This window comes from Onychostoma macrolepis, chromosome 01 (genome assembly GCF_012432095.1).
Source record: "Onychostoma macrolepis isolate SWU-2019 chromosome 01, ASM1243209v1, whole genome shotgun sequence".
Lineage (NCBI taxonomy): Eukaryota > Metazoa > Chordata > Actinopteri > Cypriniformes > Cyprinidae > Onychostoma > Onychostoma macrolepis.
Genome location: NC_081155.1, coordinates 10449693 through 10473060, shown reverse-complemented (window position 1 = coordinate 10473060; position 23368 = coordinate 10449693). Strand labels below are relative to the sequence as shown.

Sequence of the window (23368 nt, the reverse complement as noted above, 5' to 3'; positions counted from 1 at the left end):
TGCGGAACTGTAAACACAACTCACTGCTTTACACTCAATTTCCAAATGATCAACACACTCTTAGCAAAACTATACACATTTATGGCTATTATTTACACTATTTTGCCAACTGTCTGGCACACTGCCACATGTGAAAACTGTTTTAGATAATTAGTTCACTTTGCAATCAGCCTAAGCACTATAAATAAGCTACAGGTAAGCTGTCCGTGTGGAGTACAATGGAGGGAGCATGAAGAGTGAGAAGAGTGAGAATTAGAGGAGGCCGAGGAAGAGGACGTGGAGGTGAAGAAGTAGGAGGAAGAGGAGGAGGACGACAAGGACAAGGGGGTGAAGTAAGAGGAAGAGGACAAGGAGGAGCAAGAGGAGGACGAGGAGGGGGAAGAGGAAGGGTAAGAAGAGTAAGAAATAGAATTACTGATGACATCAGAGCTACAATAGTGGACCATGTAATCAACCATGGAATGACCCTGAGGGAAGCTGGCCAACGGGTTCAGCCTAACTTGAGCCGCTACACTGTAGCAAGTATCATAAGGACATTTCGAAATGAGAATCGGTTAGTACAGTCACTTTGCACTAAGATTTGTAGCACTGCCATATTCTAATGAGAAACACAACAATACCATAGATGTAAAAATACTGAAATCGTTACTTTACAGAATTGCTAGACGACCAGATGCTGGGGGCAGAGGAAGAATGTTCATTGCAGAACAAGAAACCCATATAGTCAATATGGTGATTGCAAATAATTCCATAAGGCTACGAGAAATTCAGCAGCGCATAATTGAGGATGACACCACCTTCCAAAACATACACAATGTGAGCATTTCTGTATTAGGTCGTGTACTTGCCCGCAACAGAATCCGAATGAAACAAATCTACAGAGTACCTTTTGAAAGAAACAGTGAACATGTAAAACAGCTGCGATATGACTATGTGCAGGTAAGCTATAGTATCATTGGTACTGAATCTGGAAGTGCATACTGTAGTGCTGTGCATGGGCCTGCTGTGCTGAATTTGTTTTGTCTTGTCTAGAGAGTGATGGAGCTAGAGGCAGATGTCATGGGTCATGAGCAGTTTTTTGTGGATGAGGCTGGTTTTAACCTCACTAAGACAAGGAGATGTGGCAGGAACATTATTGGACACCGTGCCATAATCAATGTCCCAGGACAACGTGGTGGTAACATAACTATGTGTGCAGCTATAAGTCAAAATGGTGTTGTTCACCATCATGCAACCCTGGGCCCATATAACACTGCACACATTTTTACATTCCTGGACACCTTACATGACATGCTCACTAATGTTCAGAGACCAGAGCAGACCAGATACGTCATCATATGGGACAATGTTAGTTTCCATAGGGCTGCTTTGGTCCGCAACTGGTTTACAGATAACCCACTCTTCACTGTACTCAACCTCCCCCCATACTCTCCATTCTTGAATCCAATTGAAGAGTTCTTCTCTGCCTGGCGCTGGAAGGTCTATTACCGTCATCCCCATCAACGCATAGCCCTTTTACAGGCAATGGAGGAGGCATGTGGGGATATTGACCTGGATACGCCATTCCAGAAGATATTTTCCCTGGTACCTTGGACTAGAAGACATTACATGTGATGTAGACAAAATTTTGTGGCCGGACCCAGAGAGACGACACAATGTAGACTGATTTCTTTTTTTTTCTCAGTGAAATTACTATTTTGTTTTGACTTGGAAAAAACACTTGTGTTTGTTTTGATGTGTGTAAGTAAACACCAGTACTTGAAGTTTGGATCCCTCTATGTTTACAGAACTATGACAAAAGTATGACCTCAAACTGACATAGCCTACCTTGTGCACAGAGAAAGCAAAAGCCAGATGTGTTTTTTATTCATACCATCAGTGTGTAGTTGGTGCATTGTGTGCTTATTAATGTGATGGCTTGTGTTAACTGTTTGATACGAAAATACAATTTTTACGAAGGTTTGAAGAGTTAAGCAAGGTTTATTAGCTTTTGCAAGAAAACATATTTTCCTGACTGATAATAAATTGTTACATTTGAATGGATTCTGTTTACTCCGTTTACTACACGTTGTATCCTTGTTAACCCATATCTGAATCAGGTTAGTAACGGATCCGGCTAACATTTGGCATTAGTTCAAGTGTACTTCGAGTGCAAAGGCCAAAAAGGGAATTTCTATTTAGGTCAACTGAACGTTGTTCGACCAACCTAAATGTGGGTGGGCCTTACCTCTGTTTACTCTAGCTAAGTGCACATGGGAAATCATGACATGACCATACCAAAGCTACTATCAGAGAAAGTCATGTTGGTTGGCTTATATCTGTAATAGTGATCAGGACCTCTGACTAGGGATAACGTTCCTTTATTCAAGTTTATACAGATCCATGGGGACTAAATAAAAGTACTTTTAGAATGAACAAGAATGGGGTGGCTATCTAAATAATATTAGTCAATTACCTCTGTCTAGTGACCAAGACTGACAAGCTTGTGTTGTGAGTATGAGATCTATAGTGGTATAGGAATCCAAATGAACAAGTACAACATTAGAATAATCAGATGTCAAGATAAATTATCCTTTGAATGATTAATAATAATTGCATTCTAACCTAAACTCGAGGTCATAATATAATGGAGTCAGATTAGAATTGAATTGAAATTAAATTAGTTTGCGCACTGAAAAGAATGAACATGCAGGAAACCTTCAGTCATCATTGGATACCTTTGTTGGGCCAACTGGGTGGACCTTACAGTTATATAGAATAATGCTTAGTATTTTAAAATCCTTTAATGCAGCCTAAATCTTTTATGTGAATATTAGATTCCTGTTTACTATATGGCTTAAATACATTTATAAATTGATATGCGTACAGTATAAAGCTTTTTTTAAAATTATTGTGAAATGTGATACAAATATAATTGTCTTGAATTGACATTTACAGTAGAGGCAATTGGTCATTTTATGAATATGGAGAAGTTTTTTATTCAGCAGAGTTGCATACAAAACACATTTGCATAGAAACTGGAAGTTATTATAATCACTGACATATTACCTTAACTTGTCTGACATGTTTCCAAACTCAACATTTACTCTTTGTGTACTACTGATGAAAGCCACTGCGAACAAGGTATGAGAGTTTTTACATATTTAATAAAAAGCTTGTACATTTCAAATGTCAATTTCAGTTTAAGGTATGTAAATATGTGAATAATAGAGAAATATCCTTAAAGATGAGTACATCTACAACTACAAAACCAGAGTCGTACAGAATTAAATATTATCTGATCACTGTTATTCATGAAGTGTCTATGGATCTCTGACACACGATCTAATATAATAAAACTCTTTAATAGAGCAACACACAAACCTCTGTTGGACAACAAATTAATTACAATGAACAATTGATTTGATTAAGGACTATTGTGCATAACTTCACTAACACAGACTGACAGTGACTGTTACCATCCTGTATACTGTATAATAACTGTTGTTAATTAAAGTGATAGTTCACCCAAAATTGAAATTGTGATATTTATCTGCTTACCCTCAGGGCATCCAAGATGTAGGTGACTTTGTTTCTTCAGTAGAACACAAACAAAGATTTTTAACTCAAACTGTTGCAGTCTATCAGTCATATAATGGCAGTCAATGGGACTCACGGCTTTGAGAGAAGAAAAAAAAAAATAAAACAACCATACATAGACAAAACCAAATTATATATAATAAACCCTGCGGCTCGTGACGATACATTGAAGTCTAAAGACATGAAACGATCGGTCTGTGCAAGAAACTGAACAGTATTTATATCGTTTTTAATAGGGTTGTTCCGATTCCGATACTAGTATCGGAAATTCCACCGATACCACAAAAAATTCTGGCATCGGTATCGGCGAGTACTTGAACCCATGTACCGATCCGATACCATTTTTAAACAAGACCTATAGTTATGCGCACTAGCTTTGCTCAACGCTGCAAATCGGAAATCAATTCTTCTTCGCTGCTCAGAATACAAACACAGGAAGTTGTGCTGTGTTGCCGCAAGCAACCACTATTTAGAGAAGCGAAGAAGAAGTATAAACGTGCTAGCACTTTGCCAGTAAATCACTCGCATATGCGACTAAATCTTCAACCTGGGCGACTAAATGATGTCTAATATTAGCCACTGGCTAATAAATAATCAGATTTTACTCGCCAGTGTGTGAGTTGGAGGCTATGTATAAGTTTAGCACAGATATATTGTCACTTTCCGAACACTCTGACTGAGCGCTTCAGAGTTTCACTCTCCGTCAAGCGATCTGTGAGTCTTTTACATGTAGCGCGTCAATTCCGAATGGTATGTAAATGTTATTTTGACAGGAAAATACAACAAAGAATATCAGAGTTCCTTTGGAATTCTTCAGCTTAACTGCCGGGTTCTCCAGTAGTGGGCGGAGCTAATGCGCAAACGACAATCTCATTGGCTGACGCTCACCTATTATCGTCCCTGTTTTGATTTCAGCAAATCAGTTCGAGCCAAGACAACGTGATTAATATTCATGAATCCAGCAGCTCGTTAATCCTTAGTGCGTTTATATTGTTCTCAGTAGAATTCATAGTATGATTATTATTATCTTATCAGTATTATTGATAGTTTTTTCCCCATTTTTACAGAAACACAGAATGACCAAAAAAGCACCACCACCAGTCCTAAGTTCAGTTAAAATGACTAATATGCATTCATATGGTTACCAAGTTTTAATTCTAATTGCTAAAGTTCTATCATTAAATAATACTTGATTATCATAATATATTTATAATGCTTGACTGACTGATGTTAAGAGTGTACTTTTAGATATTTAAAAATATGTGCCATTTTCCAAACATTATATATTATATTTTTTGTTTACTCGCCAGACTATCTATCTATCTATGGTGAAGCACACCATAAAATAATTGTATCAATTCATACAGGGCTAGTAAGTAGTACATACAGCTGTATAACCAGATACACACCCAGGTATCGGATCAGTACTCGGTATCGGCCGATACCCTGAGCCTAGGTATCGGAATCGGTACCGGGAAGGGAAAAAGGGTATCGGAACATCTCTAGTTTTTAAGTCTGATCCGCCACACGGTCCAACTGTCCTGAGCGCATTCACACAACAGCCGGCGAGTGACGCTCTTCTTCTTCTTGCTTCTTTCCAGTTTTACGGCGGTTGGCATCCAGCATATTGATGCATTACCGCCCCCTCTGCTCCTGAGTGTGGATCAGATAATAGGTTATAATATAACAGTCTGTTCCCTTACCTACACTTACATGACACTCACTTAATCCCCTCACATACACACACATACATACCCTCACATCACACTTTAATTATCCATTTAAATCCTGTTGAAAACTCCTGCCTCCCTTAAAAATGAGATCAATATTCTATTCTGTGTCCTATTTACAGTACTTAGTAACCCTTTTAATGTGAACCCCTGCACCCCAATCTCCCTCAGCTTATACTTCATTACCTGCCTCTGTGTTTCATATTTCTTACAAGTCATGATTATGCGCTCCACTGTCTCCTCTTCTCGGCATCCCTCACACAACCCTGTCTGGTGCTTCCCCATCATCTTTAGTGTTTTGTTCAGGGAACTGTGTCCCAACCTTAACCTCGTCATCACTTCCTCTTCTCTCCTGTTCCCGATTTACACCCCATCCTCTTTAACATTTCTCTGTATTTGGTATAAGTGCCTCCCTTTCTCTTCTCTATCCCACCTCTCTTGCCACCTTTTATTGATTTTCTCCCAAATTATGCATTTTACCTCTGCTTTACTTACATTTACCTGCATTTCTACATTCTCTTTTGTTAGCGACCTTTTAGCCAGCATATCCGCCAACTCATTACCAGTAATGCCAACATGTGCTGAGACCCACATAAATTTAACCTGACATCCCTTATGACTAATTCTTGTGTTTAATTGAAGCATTTCATACAAGATATCTTGCCGGGCTTTAGAATGAAATGACCTTAAACTTACCAAGGCTGATAAAGAATCAGAGCATATCAAAACCTTTCCCTGCCCTACCTTTTCCACCCATTGCAAAGCAATTAAAATTGCCATCATCTCTACTTTATATACCCCTAATTTATTAGACATTCTTTTACTAATTTCTACTTCTTTCCCTGGAATTGCCACCCCAAACCCTGTTTCTTCTGTCTCTAGTGAATTTATACAGACGTTGCTAAAAAACCATAGTTACCTTCTACTCTATTGTTAAATATGCTTTTCAAATTAACTTCTTCCCTTGCTTTCCTTTTCTCCTCAAGCACAAACCAGTCTACCTCAGGCCATATCATCTTCCAAGGGGCAATCTCTGGAAAAACTACCGTAGGGCTTATATGCAGATTAAACACTTCTAACACTTTTGCTACATTGTTTCCAATTCGACCAAAGTTTTCCTTTAAATTTCTTCCATTCTCCCAGCAATCCTGCAATACTGCTTTTGTGGGATGAGAGTCACTATGTCCCTGCAATCCAGCCCAGTAATTAGTCATCAATTGATTCCTTCTTAATTCCAGTGGCAATTCTCCCATTTCCACTTGTATGGCAGGCACTGAAGACGTTTTAAAAGCACCACAGCAAATTCTTAAAGCTTGATTCTGAATAACCTCCAACCTTTTTAAAGCCCGGTACACACCAAGCCGACGCCAACAAACTAGTGGCGACGAAAGCAGACTGTGGGGTCGGCTCACGTCGGCAGCATCTGGGTCCAAAGTTGCCCTGACACACCAAGCCGACGCTCGACACCCGAAGGCCAAGTAGCACGTCCGTTCTGCGCCTTTCTCGCGCACTGGTTCGCCAGCTGAACAGCCAATCAGAATGATCAGATGGCCCGACTGACCGACGAGCTCCGACGCCGATTCAACATGTCGAATCGGCCGAAAAAAAACGATGAGGACCAACTTCAGCCGACGGCGCGGAACACACTGAGAAAACTTAGTCGGCCGATGAACAAAAACTGCCCGACGGCCGACCGTCGGCTTGGTGTGTACCGGGCTTAATAGAGACTTAGCTGCGGACCCAACCACTATACTATCATAATCCAACACTGATCTTATCAGAGCCACATATATACTTTTAAGAGATGAACGACTGGCAACCCACTCTCTTCCCGTCAAACATCTCATCACATTAATTACCTTTTTGCCTTCTTCTTGCTTTAAGGCAGATCGCAAACTTATAAGTGCATTACTGCCACCTATCTCTCAAATGGACCATTGACACTCCTAACTGAGATTGTAGATAGAGTGTCAATGGTCCATCTGAGAGATAGGTGGCAGTGCGGCACATCAAAGGTAAAAACCAATATAAATACTGTTCAGTTTCTTGCACAGACCGATCGTTTTGTGTCTTTAGACCTCAATGTATCATCACGAGCCACAGGGTTTAATTTGGTTTTGTCTGTGTATGTTTTTTTCTTCTCTCAAAGCCGTGAGCCATTGACTGCATTATATGACTGACAGACTGCAACGGTTCAAGTTAAAAATCTTTGTTTGTGTTCTACTGAAGAAACAAAGTCACCTACATCTTGGATGCCCTGAGGGTAAGCAGATAAACATCAATTTTTCATTTTTAGGTGAACTATCATTTTAATCTAATTTGTTAGGCTGTGAAGATTGCAGCGGTGATAATGGACAGAATGACTCTTTCTCTTCCTCTCATCTTTCTGCTCATGATTTCTGGTGAGTGACAGTTGTTACAGCTTCACTTTAATTTTATTTATTAATTTTTTTTGCAATAGCAAACATAATATCCCTTGTAGCCCCTATTAGGCAGCCTGACTTTTTTTTTATTTTTTTAGCTGCAGAGATGCTCTCAGCCTGTCAGTCACTTTGCATGTTCATAGTTGCTGAAATTAGGAAGGCTCACATGTCTTTAGAGGGCGGGGTTTAAAAGAGAAAACGTGTGGTTGAAATTAGTTGAAGTTAGCAAAACGGGTTGGATTTCTTTGATAATATAAACTTGTTTATTGGGTTAGTTGGGTTTTATATTTTTGCCTGCATGTTGATGTGCTTCTTGTTCAGTTTTTCTTCATCATTATGATAATTAGCTTTTTTTAAACACCTTCCACACTCATCTGCCAGACTTTTAAAACACTTCTCACTTCATAACTTATTGACATGGTTTAGCTCCATGTGAGAAAACAAGAAAAAGTTTTGCCACCAAAGTTCTGTTTTGTGTTTCAGGAGTTTTTGGACAAAAATTGGAAGGGTTTTATAAACCTGAATCAATATGTGCTCTTAAAGGATCCACAGTAAACATGTCATGCGTGTATAAATACTATGATTGGTATGAATTAAATGACACATTCTGGATCAAGAGATTGGATAAAGAGATGAAAAGTTTAAAAGCATATCCTGAGTATAAAGACAGGGTTGAATACATTGAACATAGACAAAACCAAACTGCTGTCCTCAGACTGCACAACATCACTGAAAATGATGAGAGCGAGTATTGTTTCAGATTAATAACTGGAAAATATAAAGAAAGATGGATTGTTCAACCAGGAGTTCAGCTTAATGTTTCTGGTAATCCACTTCACTCCTTCATTTCTGTTAATAATTTAATTTCTTGGTCCTGGTTAGACAGATGTGTTTCTCCAGCTCTTCAGGTAAAGGCACCGCAGCTGGTGCTGGAGAAAGAAAGAGTCAATCTGACCTGTGAAACCACATGCAGTCTGACAGACGGATTCATCTGGTACAAAAATGGACAGGCTTTAAAGATCCAGAGCGAAACACTCCAGCTTCAGTCAGAGCGCAGTGATTCTGGCCGTTACAGCTGCGCCGTCAGAGGACATCAACACCTGCCCTCTCCTGCTGTCAACATCACTGTCATGTGTGAGTAGATACTTATTCACTCAGATTTTTGAAAAATGATATCAAACAACAGAGTAAATATTCCTGAATATCATGCGGTTGCTGTTGAAAGTTGATCAGAGACAGTCTCAGCCCATCAAAGCAATGTAACTGTACGTACACCATCTGATGGCAAAATACATTACAAATATTTTATCGTAGAATAGATGTTTTTCCAGTTCTTTTTGAGTATTAAGTATTATTAGGTGTATGATCTTTAGATATTAGACCTATTGTTTTGAGTCAGTCCACATAAAGGTAAAAAAAACAACAAAACCGCTAAAATGGATTGCAATCACAATCAATTAAAATCTAATTCTCAGCTGTGGTGTTTTGTAATGAAATGCAGTTGTTAGTTGTTGCAGTACTAGATGAAATTGCAAACACTAAGAAGGGAAAGTGAAATTGTTCAACAAATTATTCAGCAGTTTTTTCTTTTTCTTTTCCCCCCAGCAAACCAATATAGATGGCATATGAATAAGATTACCTTGCTGTTTTACCTCTAGATCCCCAAAGAGTGTCTCTGTGTCCATCAGTCCGTCTGGTGAAATAGTGGAGGGAGATTCAGTGACTCTGAGCTGCAGCAGTGACTCAAACCCTCCTGCTCTGATCTTCAGCTGGTTTAAGGAGAATCAAACCTCAGCTGTTGGATCTGGACAGAGTTTCATCATCTCCAGCTTTAACTCCAGTCACAGTGGACGCTACTATTGTGAGGCTCAGAATCAACATGGATCTCAGAGATCAGCGTCTGTTTCAGTCTCTGTCAAAGGTAGAGCAGTTTGTTTGCTCGGATTACTCTTTCTAAACTGAAGCAAATTAATTTAGTTATATGTTTTACTCTGTTATCTCAGTTGTAGGACATTTGGTGATATTGTACATATTCATTGGAGTGATTTGTGGAGCTGCAGTTGGCATTGTGATATTTCTAATTTGGTAAGATGTCCAAAATCTCTCACATGAAGTATTCAAAAACTTTTATTTACTAATAGATTGGTTTTCAAACCTGTCCTGGAGGACCCCCTGCCCTGCACATTTTGTATTTTGTCTCCTTAATCAGACACACCCAATTTAGTTCTTGCAGTCTCAACTAACGAGCTGATGAGTGGAATCAGGTGTGTTAGACGACAGAGACATACAAAATGTGCAGGGCAGGAGCCTCCAGGACAGGTTTGAAAACCCCTGTACTAATATATACAGTCAGGATTTACAGAGAGTCAGTAAAAAAAAAAAATGAAAAGGCATGGACACATGGTCTTGCAGCAGTTTCCCTTTCAAATGCAACTTTTATGGGAGGAGAGTATTTAAATGAATCATGCAAGGTTATTTGCTAAGTTTGGGGTAGGTAGTTTACTGGTGTTTGCAGCACTATTTAATGCCCCAAAGTCATGTCTTATCCCATATAGGTAGATCTTGGTCATTATGAAAATACATTGTAAGTTTCCACTCCCATCAGCAGTTTTCTGGAATTGCACTCTAACACTAATCTGCCCCGTTTAGTAAATCTGGCCCCAAATATTCTGTTTGGTTGCATTGATTCATTTAAGGCTGTAATCGTTGGGCAGACAAATTGCTTGATGCTGAAAACATGTCACATCTGCTCGGGTCATAATGATATAATACAGACATTTGTTTACCACTGTTTTTATAGTCAGCTGTTTACACTTTGTTCTATGATAACATATTATATATCAGGTTTTCTCAAATCTTTCCCTGGAGGACCAATCTGCTGCAGAGTTTAGCTCCAACCCTGATCAAACTCACCTACCTGTGATTTTTCTAATGATCTTGAAGACACTGATTAGCATGCTCAGGTGTGTTTGATTAGGGTTAGAGCTAAACTCTGCAGGAGTGGGCCAGAATTGAGGATGCCTGTTATATATTCTACATATTCTACTCAGAGTGATATTCATTGTTTTAAAGGAGAAGCAGGTGGATGAAAAAGCGAAATGATTCAATGGAATCTCAGGTCAGAAACGAATTGCGTTATTGATGGTTTATTGATCATGGAAATGAACTGGCAACTCAAAAAGTTGATTTCAGACATTAGTTATTTATGATCTCTCTGTTCTGTTTTAATGGCAAAGAGGAATCATCCCAGACCTCATCATGACAGACATAAAGCTTGTGATGTGACTGAACCTGTGTATGAGAACGTAACGGTAAGAGTTCCTCCTTTATGAAAGATGAAACCTTCCTCACCTTTAGCCAGAATGAATAAAATGCTCTTCCTTGTCAGTGTGAAAATGTCAAATGTCTTGTATGGAGATTCATATAACCCAAAAAGCTTGTTTAAAAGGTTTTCAAATTTGGAAACAGGCAGGATTTAATTTACTGTTGTCAGTGGTGGTTCTAGCCGACATTAACTGGCAGAGGCCACTTGTGCTTTTAGTGGCCCACCTTAACCTTTACCTTCAACATACCTTCAGGATTATTTCAGGTCATTATTCACTGACATGTATCAGCTGCAATCTAGTCGGAGGGTAAACCAACTCCAGGGAAAGGCTAAATTCCATCTATTAACAACGCACATCATGAACTCATCTTTTTAGGCAAGCATCAGATATGGGTGTCATGTCATAACATTTTAATACAACTAAAAATTTTGATTTGGTAAAAAAATAAAAATTAATTAACAGATTGTAAGGTAATAATTTATTTGTTTAAATAATCATGGCATTATAATTAGTAAAAGAAGCTAAGAGTGCAGTAAACTGTAAAATAGCGTGTGCTACAAACCAGTGTGTTCATAATTAATATAATATATTACAACAATATGGTGAGACACACTAGTTTGCAATATCAAGCAGCAAAATGAACTGTTTTGTACAGCTAAAAATAGCTGAAAGCGGATGACACTGAAAGCCAGACACATAACATTTAGAAATGGCCACAACCACACTTACAAGGAAAAAAAAAGATGAATACAAAAAGCGAGAAAAGAACATTTACATGATGAAAGAACTGACTTATCACTGACAAGCGTAGCACTAGTTTAAGCACTCTCAGGAAAAAAAAACCAAGAGAAAAAAAAGATATAACTGAATCGGTTTACACTGCGAAACCAATCTCTTGTATAGTATGTACATCTGCTCTTTGTTGTTTGTTTATCATGAGAGAAATGACAAGAGAGCAGAATTCAGTCAGCGAACAAAACTCCGGTGTTTCAACTCCTCTGAACGCTTCTGATTGGTTGTTGCATTAATAAGCTCAACAGAATAATGTGTGATTTTGTTCTACTCCGTGCTGTAAAAACGTATAAAAAAAGAAAAGAAAAAGTAAGCAGGTGGATGAAAACGATTCAGTTGAGTCTTGGATGAGAGAAAATTATTTTGGTTTGCAGTAGTTTACTGATCATGGAGATGCATTTTTATTTATGATCTCTCTATTCTGTTTTAATGGCAAAGATTACTCATCCCAGACCTCATCATGACAGACATAAAGCTTGTGATGTGACTGAACCTGTGTATGACAATATAACGCTAAGAGTTCCTCCTTCATGAAAGATGAAACCCTCCTCACCTTTAGCCAGAATGAATGAAATGCTCTTCATTGTCAGTTATTCAGTAGACATTTGACATTTTCATACTATGGAAATTCAGTGATACACAAGCTTGTTTGAAACGTTTTCAGATTTAGAAACATAACATGGCGGGGTCGGATTTAATTTTCTGTAACCATAAAATAAATCAAGTTATTTTACACCAACCAGAAGTTTGAACTATATTATTTAAGGAGAAGCAGGTGGATAAAAATGAGCAACGGTTCAGTTGAGTCTTGGGTGAGAAAATAGAGTTTGGTTATCAGTTGTTTACCGATCATGGAGATACACTGGCAACTCAAAAATTCATGATTCACGTTGTTTTCAGACACTAGTTCTTTATGATCTCTCTGTTCTGTTTTTAATGGCCAAGATGAATCATCCCAGACCTCATCATGACAGACATAATGCTTGTGATGTGACTGAACCTGTGTATGAGAATGTAACGGTAAGAGGTCCTCCTTCATGAAAGCTGAAACTCTGTTCACCTTTAGCCAGAAGAAATTAAATGCTCTTTAAGGTCAGTGTGAAAATGTCAAATGACATAGAAAACTTTTCAATGTGTTACTTGAATTTCCAATTTGGAAACTAAATTTCAGTCCTGCCCCACTGCCTTAGAGCTACTTAGCTATACTTTTGGACAGAGTAACTAAAGTCATTTTACACCAACCAGAAATTTGAAGTATATTATTTATGAAGGTTTTAATTCTCATTTTCTTTGTTTCTTTCAGCTTGATGGGAAGAGGCTGTAGAACTTGTGAGCCTAATAAGATACCAAGATGCATGATTCTGTAAAATCTTATAAGTCCTTTAATGCAGCCTAAATCTCCTGTTTGAATCTTAGATTCCTGTTCACTAAAGACATTTATACATTAACATACATGTGAAGCTTCTTTAAAACAATTGTGAAATGCCAGACAAATAAAACGGTCTTGAATTGAGTTTACTTGGGCTCTTGACCATCAAATTTTAATCTTAGCTTTTTTTCTGGCTGCTGTAACTGTGTTTGTAAAGCACATTTGTTATAGCATGAAAAGCCAGGACAATGTGTGATTACGTGCTTTTGATTAATCAAGCCACTATAATGGTTACATCATTATCAATAATCAAAGATCAACCTCTGAATGAGATCAGTGAAAGACATGGTGTGGATTTTTTTTTTTTAACTGTTAGTTTGGTGTTGTTTACAGCTGCTATATGACCCTGAATGAGATGACAAACTGCTACTGAAAAATTTTTCAGTAGCAGTTTATGCACAAAACTTTTAGTACTACGGCAGCAATTAGACACACACAGACATCATTGTTGAGATTCATACACTGATTCTTGGTGACAATCAAAAGCTTAATGCTGCAATTCATGCTGGCTACCAGCACAGTACAGAACTCACCCATGAATCCCAGCATGCATTGCGGCATGAATAAATTATGCCACTGAATTGTCCACTTATTGTCTTTAATTCTTACTATGTGCTTTTATTTTTTGTTGAGTTTTAGTAGCATGTTTTGTGATGTTCAGAGATGATCTGTTTATTTATTTTGTTGATTTGTCACCATTGTTGAGATTCATACACTGATTCTTGATGTCTGTGTGTCTAATTGCTGCCATAGAAAATGTCTTCTGCACAAAACTTTTAGTACTAAAACTTTTCAGTAGCAGTTTGTTGTCTCATTCAAGGTCATATAGCGATTGCAAACAGCGCACACACACACAAAAAAGATATCCACACCATGTCTCTAAAGATCAGCCTCTGAATGAGATCAGTGAATCAAGCCACTAGATAATGATTATATCACTATCAATAATCAATCAAAAGCACGTAATTACACATTTTTCTGGGTTTTCTTGCTATAATAAATGTGCTTTACAAACACAGTTACAACAGCCAGAAAAAAGCTAAGATTAAAGTGTGATGGTCAACTAAAGCAAACCCTGATCACCACAATGATGAGGTCAAACTAAACGTTTTCAATAAAACGACTATTTCTGTCATATGTCTAAACTTCTGTTAATTCTCAAATCATTTTTATAAAGTCAAATTGTAATGTGTGAAGCTGGTAATGCTGTTTGTGGAGTTGTTTAATCAGATCTTGAGAGATTTAATGATGTCTTGTATTTCAGTTGAGTTCATCTAAGGCTGTGGCTGAAGTCAGTTGTAGTTCTTGTTTCTCTTTCATTCAGTGATTCTGCTTGTTAACAGCAGGTGTTATCTATAAGGAGAGTAAATATTTAACTGAACTGTATTATTTTGCACAAGAGACCTATTAGTTTAATTTAGTTGTGTGAGTCACCATTGTGGTGGAGAGTAGAGCCTGTGCTTCAGTCAATGATGAGCCACAAACACTGATGTTCTGCTGCTTTATTTAAAGACAGTAACTGTAGAGTTGTTGATACACTGATGATCTCTTTAAGTGATTTACCACATGCATGTGTGCTATAGCTGATGATAAACTGCAACGATTTGAGTTAAAGTCATGTTTTTAGTAACTTTAAAACTGCAAACACTTAATTTGTAATAGTATATTAAGAAATGTTCCTTCTTAGTAGAATCAAATGAAATAAGTTTACCAAATGTTTACACACCATCATAACAATTTTACAGCATGCAAGAGTTTGCTGTATTTTTTACAGTACAATTGTAAATTTACAAGAGTACTGTAAATCAATAGTCTTACTGGCAACCAAAATTGCCAGTAAGTTACTGTAAATTTTACAGCAATTTTTTTTTACAGTGCAGGCACCACAGCTGGCAAAGGGACATGTCTGACTTTGAAGACCAGCAATAATAATTTTCATTTTGATAACATTAAAGTAACTTTACATAATAATGGCAATATATACTTGTCAGTGATAATGTACAGTATTTGCACCAAAAAAATGATAAGGATTTATGCTGATGTCATCCAAAACCACACTTTGCCAGGGGTGTTTCCAAACTTGGAGGACAGTGTATGTGTATTTTTATTCTCATCCTATTTTTTTATTGTCTGTGTGTTGTCTCTGCTGGAAGCCTGTGACACTAAATCAAATTCCTTGTATAAGCAAGAATACTTGGCAATAAAGCTCTTTCTGATTCTGAGAAATGTGTATTGCCTATTTGATATGTCATGGAAATAAATTATTATTTTTTTAGTATTCTGCTTATGTTTCATATTGTTGTGATGCTCGTTGTCTTCTGCTGGTCCTTTATGTGAATGTAGTTTTTAAAACCACACTTGCATTTGTGAGGGAGAAATAAATGTGACATTTTATATTTTGATAGTTATCTACAAAATGCTTACAAGGCCTAAAATGTTTATTTCCTAATTAGGATGCAAGAATGCTAAAAATAATATTTTTTTTTCTGGCCAGGAAAACTTTACCAGACTGCAGCAACAGTGTACTTTGAACAAGCTTTGGAGCTGTTTGTTCCACCGTATAAGATTTGAGCTGTATATATAGCTGCATTTCACAGTCAACTAAATGCAATAAATATGCCAATCCCCATGGTGTAGTGTGTTATTTGGAGTGTGCATAATCCTACCTGCAAAACTTTAATTTGCAGGTAGGATTGTGGATGGACCTTCAGCACCACATATGTGGACAGCGCCATGTCATACAAACATAGCCAAGTTCATTTGAGGTTTAAAGCTTAGCAGTAGTATATTCAGTAAGTTTAGAGAAAGACGTTACAGACCATTTTTTTATTTCTACCATCACTGTTTTCTGTGGGGTTCTCCTTTGACACAACTTCCAGTTCAATAGCTTTAAGGAGGCACACACCATTACAGAAAAAGTTTCTAAATATTTAGCTGACCCTTTTCAACATATCAGAAGTCTTTAAAGTACACAGTAAAACCTCCAGTGTTAAATCAACACTCCCAGTGTATATATAATCCACACTCATAGTGTTAAAAAAGTAACACTGAAGCAGTGTTAAAGTTAATGAGATAATTAGTTTAGTAATTGAGTGATGATTGAGCATTAATGAAGAACACCTGCTGTTAACAAACTGAACCATTGAAAAAAAGAGACGAAACAAGCAGAAAAACAAGATCTGCAACTGACTTAAACCACAGCCTTAGATGAAATCAACACAAGATAAAAGAAGACATTAAATCTCTCAAGATCTCAGCAGAGGATGATTAAACAACTCCACAAACAGCATCACCTGCTTCACACGTTACTAACCAGATTGACTTTAGATGTTGATGTTTTAGTTTTGTTTGAATTACCATTATCGAGGTCAGTGTTTGCTTTAGTTGGGCTCTTGACCCTTGACTTAAAACACTACAGTTCCTTTGGCTGCCATAACAGCGTGTTTGTTTAGACATGTTAGTTATGGCAATCAGGTCTCGTTGGTTTGACTTCGATAAAGAAATCACCAGCATTTAGTGATGCACATAACTGGTTTCATGCAGAGCATTGTCACTGAGTGATTAAAATTTATTTTGTTCACATAAAATATAAAGCTTGATCCATCAGTTTTAAGATTAATCTGAAAGACTTTTGAAGGTAAATCGGCACTGAAAGATTAAAACTGCATTATCATACAGACATCAAGACTCAGCGTATGAATCTCAACAATGGTGACAATCAACATATTCAGATAAACAGATACTCTGTGAACATTACAAAACAAGCTACTAAAAGTCACAACAAAATAGCAAAACAAAAGGAAATGGTAAGAATAAAAGAAAATACTAAGGCAACTGCATAATTTATTCATGTCGCATTGCATGCTGGGAGCCATGGATTAGTTTTGATTGGTGCTCCCAGAATGCACTGCAAAATGGAGCTTTATGTTGATTGTCACCATTATTGAGATTCATATGCTGATTCTTGAAGTCTGTGTGATGAAGAAAAGTACATTTTCAGTGCAGAATAAGTCTCAAAAGTCTTTCAGATTAAACTTTCAGGTCGTTATGTACAGAATCTCAATAACAAAGTTAACTAATAAATCTATCAGTGACTATACTCCAAATTAATTCAGTTCCTCAAGCCACTATACGCTGATTACATCTTTATAAATGTAACCAACTCCTGATCACATTTTCTATTGGCTTTTTTTCTTTTCGCCATAACTAACATGTCTAAACAAACACGCAGTTATGGCAGCCAAAGGAACTGTAATGTTTTAAGTCAAGGGTCAAGAGCCCAACTAAAGCAAACACTGACCTCGATAATGGTAATTCAAACAAAACTAAAACATCAACATCTAAAGTCAGTCTGGTTAGTAACGTGAAGCTGGTGATGATGTTTGTGGAGTTGTTTATTAATCATCCTCTGCTGAGATCTTGAGAGATTTAATGTCTTCTTTCTTGTGTTGATTTCATCTAAGGCTGTGACTGAAGTCAGTTGTAGTTCTTGTATTTCTGCTCGTCTTGTCTCTTTTTTTCTCTTTCTTTCAGTGATTCAGTTTGTTAACAGCAGGTGTTCTTCATTAATGCTCAATCATCACTCAATTACTAAACTAATTATCTCATTAACTTTAACACTGCTTCAGTGTTACTTTTTTAACACTCTGAGTGTGGATTATATATACACTGGGAGTGTTGATTTAACACTGGAGGTTTTACTGTGTACATTAAACTAATTTTAATACTTGTTTAAAAGTTACAAAGTTCTTTTTCAAAGAGATATTGAAGTCTATGATATGGTTCATTTTAGGTAAACAAAGCAAACATTGAAAAGAAAACAAACCTTTAGTCTCTTCAGAAAATTGGATCATACTCTCTCAATATGGCCATGGGTGTGCATGTTGTGCCAAAGAACCGTCTTTTTGAATTTTGCCATCAACTGATCAGTGTTCATAAAATTCTCAGAAATCAGTGAACTTCACATGTGGCTAGGGTTCGGTATTGTTTGAATTTTATCCAAATTCAGATTCTGATTCTGCTTATTGATTTCAATTCTTATTGATTCCCAGTTTAGATTCCAAAGTTTTAATTTAGCCTACTTTTTGATCATTTGTTTGCAAAAAAAATAAAATAAATATATATATATAATATATGTATTTATATGCAGTGTTTTGACAATAAAATAATGTTCAGATTTAAATACTTCCCTGACCAGTTTTTAGCAGCAATTTACCAGTAGGCCTAAGTTTATATATAGCATATATATATAAATATACAAATACCACAGTTATGGTTACTATAGTAAAAACATGGTTAATTTTCCAAAGGGCTTTAATGAGTTAATACATGCCTTTTTAGAGCGCTTTTAGCTGTGCAGTAGCGCAGACGCTTACATTAGTTTAGTGGGGAAGATCCCGAGGTTGCCAGATTTGTGTAAATAATATCAGCCAAATGTCCATTCAAAGCTAGGAGGAAAACTGCAGGCTTAGAAAAACTGTAACACTTGGCAACACAGGAAGGTCCTGGCAGATCGTAGGCCGGATTTTCGCAGAAAAAAAGGGTTCAGTGAATCTGAAAATGCACACACTGTAAAAACTGCTAAATATAACGACTTTCTACTTGGGGACCTTGATATAAATGTAGTTGAGTAAAAAGTACGATATTTGTCTTTCAAATGTAGTGAAGTTAAAGTCCCCAGTCAACACGTGAGATCACGCGATGATCACAGTGACATCACACCATTCTCATACGGTGATCCTCACAGTGTGAGTAATATATGAACTCATTGTGAATTCAAAATGTTGAGCAGGTTGAGAGGAAGCAGCTCAAATATCAGTCGCTGGGGGACATTCTACTTCCTGTTTCTCAACACTATCACAGAGATATCACAGTGGTGTCACATGATGAGCTCATGAGTGCACGCCCAGCTAACAACTTTCTGTTATAAGAACCTTCTCCAAACATACAACTGACTTCCAGACACAGCCTTCGATGAAATCAACTTAAATAAACAAATCCACAGCTTCACTCATTATTCACTCATGATGTTTTATTGTTTTGTTTGATGTTACCATCATAGTGATTAGTGTTTGCTTTAGTTGGGCTCTTGACCCTTTACTTTATAACATTATATTTTTTGGGGCTGCTGTAACTGTGTTTGTAAAGCACATTTGTTATGGCAAGGAAACCCAAAAAGAGACTGCAACCAGGTGATATTGGTTTGTTATTGATGATAACAACACAGTCATCACCTAGATTCCACATGCAGTCTTGGGAAGTTGTGGCCTAATGGTTAGAGAGTCAGGCTCTTAATCCAAAGGTTGCGGGTTTGAGTCTTGGGCAGGCAAGGATTGTAGGTGGGGAGAGAGAATGTACAGTGCTCTCTCCACCCTCAATACCATGGCTGAGGTGCCCTTGAGCAAGGTACAGAACCCCCAACTGCTCCCCGGGCACTGCAACATAAATGGCTGCCCACTGCTCTGGGTGTGTGCACTTTGGATGGGTTAATTGCAGAGCACAAATTCTGAGTCACGTCACTTTCATAATCATTTATGGAGAATTATAAAAGCATAAGACACAAACATTATTAACTACTCTGATTCTTGATGTTTCTCTTTGTGTTTAAATGACAGTGTATGAATCTCAACAATGGTGACAATCAAAAGCTTCATGCTGCAATGCATGCTGGGTACCTAGTCTCTGTGCAGTGAGTGCACTTTGACCTCACATTAGTATGAGCACACAGTGAGGGCGCTGTGAGGTTACACTTTTAGCTCACTGTTACCTCACATTGTGACCTCATCACGAGTATCCTGTGAGATCATGGTGACATCACTGTGAGATCAAATTGTTGACTGGGTCGCAAGTTTCCAGAAAAAATAATACTCAAGTAAATTACAGATACTCAAAAAGTGTACTTAAGTACAATACTCAAGTAAATTTACTTCGTTACTGTCCACCTCTGTATAGCATATATATAAAAGTATAAATAAAAATGTTGCAGAGAAAATTAACATTTATTGCTTAAATACGCACTAAAGCACATTAATAATAATATTTGCTGTAGGTCAGATTTAATAACAGCTGTTTTAGTAAACAAAAACATTTAAAATAGGCCTATATGCTAAATAAATAATAAAATTAAATAAAATTAAACTATATAGTTTCAGCAAGGTTTTTATTCCCATTATCCACACATAAGACCCCAGTTCACGCTGATGGACTATTTGGTATTATTGTCTTATTTGTCACCGCAGTTGTTCTTTCAAATAAAACCATTTGCGGGTTTGTCCTGTGTCTTACTGAACTACAGTGAATTATCATCATGTCCTACGTTATTGCTTATCCACCGATCCTAAAATAAAGAATATAGGCTACATATAAATATACATTATACAAAACAGCTAAATCTCAAACAGTGGATCATTTTTATTAACATCGCCCAGCTAAAACTGCTCAATGTTTAAGTATGTCTGCTTCGTGTACAGTGAAAGGTGCAATAATATCTGACTTCATTTAACGTGCAACCCACCTGTTGAGATTGAGGACCACTATTTATGTTCATCACACAGAAACATAATTAATATTTCTCATAGGTGAGGCTATTTATAGCAGGTATGACTATATCATGGCCACGAATTAAGAATTTGTTCCCCAGACTGAATTCGTGAGCCGCTCATATTACACAGCTCTGTTCTGCCCGAAGTACTCGGAGATGCCGCCACCAAGAGTTTGATAGGAACTTAATAATTCATCATAAGTTTAAAAAAAAAACATTTGCTAATTGATTCTAACTAAAATCACTGTTGTTAACACTTAATATTTCTGTAGTACAGCCAAACAGCGTAGATCATTCATAAAAAATTTATATAAAGGAATGCTCATGCGCAAACGTCTACACCAATAAACTCTGCTGTATTATAAACCAATGAAATTGAAGGTGGGCGGAGCGACACGTGTCACCCCACCTTAATGTATTGCCCCGCCTCATCGTCCAGGGTGCACTCTGGGGCTACTCAGTCAATCCCAGTTTCTCAGTTTTTGGGAATCATTCAATAGATCTGTTTTGAAGAACATCAGTATTATTTTTGCTGTATCTGTCATTGGTCTGGTAGCATTAGTGCTTTTGTTGTCTGTCAGAAACTGGCATTGGCCCACTTAAACACAATGTATTTGCTCATGATTTTGGTAAATGAGATTTTGGTGCACCACCGTTCGATGTGTTAAACACAGAGTTTAAATCAGAAAGAGGAAGTGAAACTTATCAAGCTTAATCTTTTAAAAACCTACTCAGATGCTCCTGCAGCCATAATGAGCATCTTTACACAGTTCTTTCTCAAAGCAAACATTTTTCACATGTTCTCTCACAAAGATTTAACAATAGTGAACTCTAAAGCTTGTTATTTGTTTGGATCTGGAGACTTTTCGAGTTGTTCTTGTGCAGTTGAGATGGCGTCACACATATCCAGAAACAGGAAGATGAACATTTTATCTGCACTTTCTAAAATGTGAAAACTGTAGCTGTTTGACACTTAAAGCTGCAGATATTTTTGTCATTTGGGCGTTGACACTCAGACATTGACACTGCAGCACGGTAAGACTATTTTTACCAGCATTTAGCATTAGATAAAATAATTCTGTAGGGCTGAAATTGAAATTGTTTGGTGAATGTTGATTTGATTAATGGATTTTAATTCCAGAAGCTCAATATCTGTTGTAGATACATATTAGTATGAAGTATGTAGATACATACTGTGTGAAGCTCTTTAGGCACGGCAAGTTTATTTCATACACAATACCAATTCAAAGTGCTTGACATAAAAATAAATTAAAATAATCATAAAGCAGAGAATAAACATTTTAAAATGATTTAAAATGAATGAAAACAGTTAAGAATAAAAAATGAGGATACTACACAAAATACAGTGCAATCACTCGGATGCAGCACAGTGCTCATTCAGTAATTGCTCAGTGAAATAGATGGGGTTTGAGTCTGGATTTAAGCGTGGCTGCTGTTTTAGCACATCTGATTGTTGTCTTTGCTCAAACTAGCTAAAGACGCTTAATTAAATCAGACACTAGACAGGATGTTCATAAACACAACTCATATCTTTACTGGTCGCTCTCCATGCGTAATGACGTGGCACATATTACACTTGATACGTGACATTTCCCCTTTGCTTAGAATTAAACATGCATTTTAGAAACTATCCAGAAAAAATTGTGAACATATTCAACACAATACCACGTGAGGTCACGCGATGATCACAGTGACATCACACCATTCTCATACGGTGATCTTCACAGTGTGAGTAATATATGAGTTCATTGTGAATTCAAAATGTTGAGCAGGTTGAGAGGAGGCAGTTCAAATATCAGTTGCTGGGGGACATTCTACTTCCTGTTTCTCAACACTATCACAGAGATATCACAGTGCTCTCACATGATGAGCTGACGAGTGCACGCCCAGCTAACAGATTTCTGTTATAAGAACCTTCTCCAAACATACAACTGACTTCCAGACACAGCCTTTGATGAAATCAACTGAAATAAACAAATCACCAGCTTCACTCATTATTAACCAGACTGACTTAATTTCTGTCAGACATCTACAAAAGCGCTTACTGAGAATTAACAGATTTAGATGATGATGTTTTATTGTTTTGTTTGACGTTACCATCGTGGTGAGTAGTGTTTGCTTTAGTTGGGCTCTTGACCCTTGACTTTCTAATGCTATATTTTTGGGGCTGCAGTAACTGTGTTTGTAAAGCACATTTGTTATGGCAAGAAAAACCAAAACGAGACCGCAGCCAGGTGATACTGGTTTGTTACTGATCATAACAGTGCGACCATCACCTAGATTCAGTATGCAGTCTTTGTGAGGAGTTATTAATTATTATTAGTTTTTAATAATAGCTCTGTGATTATACAGTATTGTGGTATTGTGATTATTTTGGTTTGTTGTTGATGTCCTCACCTAGATTCAATATGCAGTCTGAGGTTATATTAATCTAAAGTTTTTTAATAGAATGCTCTGTGAACATACAGCACAGAATCCAACAATCTCATAATAAATTAAGAAGGATTATAAAAGTATAAGACACAAAC

General features: G+C 37.1%; 2 protein-coding genes across 2 annotated transcripts in view; both read left to right on the top strand.

The window, feature by feature from the left end:
- Window positions 1–729: 729 nt before the first annotated feature.
- Window positions 730–13652, top strand: LOC131543577 (Fc receptor-like protein 1). The gene is made up of 10 exons (XM_058781066.1): window positions 730–939; window positions 1033–1177; window positions 8615–8864; window positions 9367–9653; window positions 9736–9817; window positions 10805–10850; window positions 10969–11043; window positions 12289–12363; window positions 12796–12870; window positions 13154–13652. Exons 1-10 carry the CDS (start codon window positions 730–732, stop codon window positions 13172–13174), a joined length of 1266 nt encoding a protein of 421 aa, XP_058637049.1. The 3' UTR covers window positions 13175–13652.
- Window positions 13653–21803: 8151 nt separating this feature from the next.
- The window catches only part of LOC131546534 (sialoadhesin-like), a 50027-nt gene continuing 48462 nt past the window's right edge, over window positions 21804–23368 (top strand). Inside the window, exon 1 of the mRNA XM_058786153.1 lies at window positions 21804–21854. The gene's annotated coding sequence lies outside the window, so the exon portion shown is untranslated. The remainder of the gene's footprint in view (window positions 21855–23368) is intronic.